Source organism: Quercus lobata, chromosome 10, assembly GCF_001633185.2.
Source record: "Quercus lobata isolate SW786 chromosome 10, ValleyOak3.0 Primary Assembly, whole genome shotgun sequence".
Lineage (NCBI taxonomy): Eukaryota > Viridiplantae > Streptophyta > Magnoliopsida > Fagales > Fagaceae > Quercus > Quercus lobata.
In genome coordinates, this window is record NC_044913.1 from 59,252,985 (window position 1) to 59,258,289 (window position 5,305).

The window sequence follows — 5,305 nt, forward strand, 5'->3', positions numbered from 1 at the left end:
CACATCCTTCCTTTCAATGGCAACAGTAAAATATCTGCAGTTTCTGCCATACGGTGAGCTTAATGCCTTAATGTATGCCAATAAATGAATGGTTATCTACTAACAAAGGAGAAGTAGAACCACATTATCAATTTTAAATAGCAAAAACAGAGGGAAAAAAAAAAGAGGTTGTTAAATGTATTGCATTATAGATCTCATAGAGGCTTGCCCCAATTGAGTAACAGCCCAGTAGCAACACTAATCATGCCAAATTAATTTTACAAAAAAACTATTGATTAACAATTACTTCTTTTTTCTTTTTTGTTTTGTTGAGTAACAGTTGAGTAAACACAAGAGAAAACTTACCAGATCTTATGAACTACTGTTAGCTCTCACAGTTGAGAGTGAATTAGTTGATTGATTTTTCCTCCAGCTATACACAATAGAAATGTCATCCCCAGTGCCTACACATCAAGCTAAAAATAAGGGTGAAAACTAGAGAGAGAGAGAGAGCAAAAATTTGGGGCAATTATGAAATGAGATTATCATAGAAAAAGAAAAGAAGAGAAGATTATATAAACTTACCACTCAAGTTGCTTCCACTTTTATAACATTAAAGCTGTGGACAAATCTGCGCAGCTACCCTTTGGTATAATAATATTACCCATCGATTTCTAGGGAGTGGATTGACATTCCATGCGATTAATTACTTCTCCGTAGTGCCAGGAAACATATTTTGGGAAAACTGAAAGACAGAAAGGAAGAAATTAGGGGGCAATTAAGAATATAGGGTATTAGAGAAACCAGGAAAATGGAAGAAGAGGATTTGAGGTATCAGTAAATTTACCACTCAAAAACGTTAGACATCGACATATGGAATATGGGCGATTTTGGACCACTCTGCCCCGCTACCTCTTGCACATCTTTCCTGTAATTTGGGACAAGAAGTAATCCACAATGATTGCAATTTAGTGAGGCGTTGCATGGCTTGCGATGTGGGCAAATGCATCAGGTTCTCGCAGGACCAAAGTTCCAGTCGTTGAAGAGAAGAAAAGTCGCACAACCACTCAGGCAAAGCTTCCAGTCCATCAAAGTTGTTTATGTGCAGATATTTAAGTGAAGTTAAGTGTTGTATTTCGTCCGGGAGAGAGTTGAGTTTAGCCCACCCATACAACTGTAGTGATTCAAGGGACATGTGCAAGTGTTGGATGGAACTCAGACTGGGGAACGCATCCAACTCTTCACAAAACCCACCGATCGCCAAAGACTTTAAGCGGGTGACGCACTCTAACCCCTTTGGCAAACACGTTAACTTTAACGTTTGGCAACGGAAAATGCTTAGGTCGGTAAGAGAATGCAATTCTCCTAGATCTGGAATTGATTTCAGATTAGGACAATCCCAAATTTGTAACAGCGTAAGAGAATGCAATTTTCGTAGCTCTGGAATTAATATAAGATTTGGACACTCTTTTATACTCAAAATTGAAAGCGACGTGCAGGATTGTAACGCAGTCGGTAGAACTTCGTCACCACACGATATTGCCAGACTTCGGAGAAGGGACCCCGCACCTTGTAGACTTGGAAAGGATCTCAAATTAGGACACCTAATTACTTCAAACGTCTCAAGAGAAGGAAGGGTGAGCGGTGCGTTCGACAATTCACTCAATTTCTTACATCCAATTATTGTGAATGATTGGAGAGAGGTTGCATCTTGAGGCAGCACCGTTTCTATTGTTTTCGACTCCACTGCGTCCTTCCATTCCACTAGATTGTACAACCGCTCCAAAACAAGTGTTTTCAAAGCTGGGAACACCACATTTCTGCCACTACCACCTCCACTATTACTTGATCTCTCACCACCATAATTAATGTAAAACTCTGTTCCTATACATTTCACGTTATCCATTTCCCTTATTTGAAGAACCTTGAGATGGGGTAAATGCCCAAGTGTAGGAAGCTTGTTGCACTTGTTACAGTTTTCTAAACGAATTTCCAACAGATGGTCCAAAACAAACAAACCACCACTACTGTTATCACGTGCCAATATCCATGAAGGGAACTTCTCACCCTTGAAATTTTCAATCTCTAAGCTTTTCAAACTTGGGTGAGGTTGAAGGCCTTCCAGTACATCCTCATCGTTATTGTTTCCATCCCTTTCTCTATTCCAATAGAATCCCAACTTCTGCACTCCTGCCTTTCCCACTAAATTTGCAGTTTTGGCTTCTTCTTTATCTCTCACATGCTCTAGATTGTAGATACTTAATTCTCCTCTGAGTTGGCTTAAGCATCCCACTTCTTCAATTCGATGACCAGCATCTTGACCGATGACAAAGAAAGGCAACGTTTGAAGGCAAGTCAACTGCCCCATATTTATTGGCAATTGTTTTATACACCAACGATCAATATCAATATGTCTCAAGCTAATCAAATTTCGTAGATCTTTGGGAAGCCTCTCAAGCCCATCGCAATCCTTGATCACTAAAGTTTGCAAGTTGTAGAGCTTGGTAACAGAATTGGGTAATGCTTTGATATTGGTCTCCTCAATGCGAAGAAGCCTCAAATGTCTAAACTCACCAATTGACTTGGGCAACTCTCCTATCTCCCTCCCAAATAAAGTTAGATCACGTACACATTTTAAGTCTAATAACTTATTGCCAAGATCAAAATGCATCCAAAAAACTGTGCGCAATCTACGCATGACATCTCTAGATAGTGGGATTGTTGGTGTTACTTGGTTATTGGATATAAGAGAAAAACTTCGAATGTGAGACATGTCATCTTTTGGTGGTGGGATTGTTGTTGTTGTTTGGCCATTGGATATAAGAGGTAAATGTCGAATATTGTCCTCTAAATGCAAGGTTTCCTGTGTTGAAATTAAAAGGGCAAGATCGTGGACACTATCATGCATCTTGCAACTTACAATATCACCATAATCATTCCTTTCTATATCTTGTAATAAGGAATTTGCCAACAGCTTATCAAAATACTCATTACCAATATCCTCCATGCCTTCAGATTGTTGAAGCAACCCCTCTGCCATCCAATGTTGAATTAGTTCTTCCTTTCCCATGTTATAATCTTTAGGAAATATTGCACAATATGTGAAACAATTTTTTAGAGATGGTGGATAAAGATGATCAAAGCTTAATTTAAGTATCAACAAGATTCCATTGTTAACATCTGGGGAATTCCAAACCTTACTGTTTTTAATCGCCAACCATTCACTTTTCACCTTTTTACGAGACATCGTCCCTCCTAAAACTCTTGCAAGTAATGGAACCCCACCACATTTTTTTGCGATCTCCCTTCCAATAGCCTCCATATCTGGAGTTAGTAGAATATTTTCATTAAGAGATAGTTTTTTTTTAATTATGAACCAACAATCATCTTCTGATAGTTTTTCTAAGTGATGTCGAGTCTGTGTCTCCATAATTTCAGCCACCTTATCACTACGGGTTGTTACAATAATACTATTTCCCACATTCGAGTTCATTCCTTTCAAAGAACTCTTTAAAGTCTCCCATTTCTCAGGATCTTCATTCCATACATCATCAAGTACGAGAATATATTTTTGACCTTTTAACTCTTTTTGAAGGCGTTCAAGTATTGTGTTCTTATTTTTTAATGGACTTGGCTTATCAGTAAGGGATTCAAGAATCTCTTCTAAAATCTTTTTATCTTCAAACTCATTGGAGACACATACCCATATTGTCTTATCAAAATGTTTTTTTACTGACTCATGATTGTACACTAGTTTTGCTAGGGTTGTTTTTCCCAAACCTGCCATTCCTACTATAGGAATGACAGAAAGTTGTTGACTAGCTGCATTAAGCAACAACTTTACTATTTCTGAGGCAGGATCTTCCCTTCCTACGACTTCAGAATGATCAACAGAGGAGTCTGTCTCTCGCTTTGGGATAATCTCAAGATTTGCATTTACTGGTCCCACTTTAGCAAGATCATATGGTTTTGCTTCATCATTAATCCTTTTTAGCGATTCATGAATGGACTTAACTTTGTTGGCCATCTTGAAACGGAATGCAATGGGGTTTGAAAATGAAAAGAAGAAGCATACCTTTCTCTTCATTTGGTTTCGGATCTCCACCTTTCTCCTGAGAATCTCGTAAGCAAGCTCGTCCAGCACATCATCAGCATCATAAGCAACATCTTTAAGCCTCTGCAGCCAACGCATCACGGACCGGTCACTCACTTGCCTTCTCTCTGCATCAGCTAACACATCTTGAATCATCTCTACTGACTCACGAAGCCGCATCAGCTCATCCTTGAAACCCCAAGCAACGCTGATCTGCTCAGTAGCAAGTGAAATCAGCTTGCCTAGTATTTCCTCGGCAACAACACTAAGGACAGTCTCAGCCATCTTCGGTTTGGTACTGTGGTAAGTCAGAAATAAGCTCTCAGTATTCGGAAGCAATAGAAGAATTGTGATGTTAAAGACTAACAACAACAATTAATAATGTAGAAGGAAGGAACCTATCAGAAACTTGCACTAGCCACACAAGCTTAGATAAGATTCCCTCGTGTCTTTTACGTATTCGGGACTTTGTGTCATGTGAACAGAACCGTAATAATTGTGTTTTTCAAAGTAAAGTTCTTTTTCTATTGAAAGGGGGTTAGATAAGATTCCCTCGTGTCTTTTACGTATATGGGACTTTGTGTCATGTGAACAGAACCGTAATAGTTGTGTTTTTCAAAGTAAAGTGCTTTTTCTATTGAAAGGGGGTCGGCTGGAGCAACAAATAATGACAAATGATGGTTTCCCAACAGAAAAAAAAAAAAAAAAAAATTGACAAATGATGTGGTGTGTGATAGTGTATTTTTTTTTTTTTGGGAAAGGTTGATAATGTATTTTGAATAACGGTTTTTAGTATTTAAATAATATTAAATGTATTTTTATATATCTTTTAAATTATACATATTTTTAAAAATATATAAATAACATTAACAAACGATTTTATATCTTAAAAAGAATACTTGGTCGTCATTAGAAAATTGATGACTTAAAAGGAATTATTTGAAACATTTTTCCACCTTATGCTTTAAATTTTGAAATGAATAATGAATATTTAAGAACCCAATTAAATAAATCGGATAAGTCTCAAACAACTTTAAATCATGGATTATTTAAGATAATATCATAAATGGATTTTCTTTGAAAGTTAGGTTCGGTTTGTTACTTTGTTTCATGGAAAATGGTGGAAAATTATTTCAGTGGAAGACTTCTTCCTGCTTTCTTTCTTTCTTTTTAAGTTTTTTTTTTTTTTTTTTTTTTTTGGAAAATGAATTGTGTTTTGATTGAGCAGCATAC

General features: G+C 37.2%; 1 protein-coding gene across 1 annotated transcript; it reads right to left on the bottom strand.

Moving 5' to 3' along the window:
* Window positions 1–838: 838 nt before the first annotated feature.
* Window positions 839–4,480, bottom strand: LOC115965105 (putative disease resistance protein RGA1). The gene has a single exon (XM_031084301.1). The coding sequence runs from the start codon at window positions 4,355–4,357 to the stop codon at window positions 839–841; it is 3,519 nt and encodes a 1,172-aa protein (XP_030940161.1). The 5' UTR covers window positions 4,358–4,480.
* Window positions 4,481–5,305: the final 825 nt, after the last annotated feature.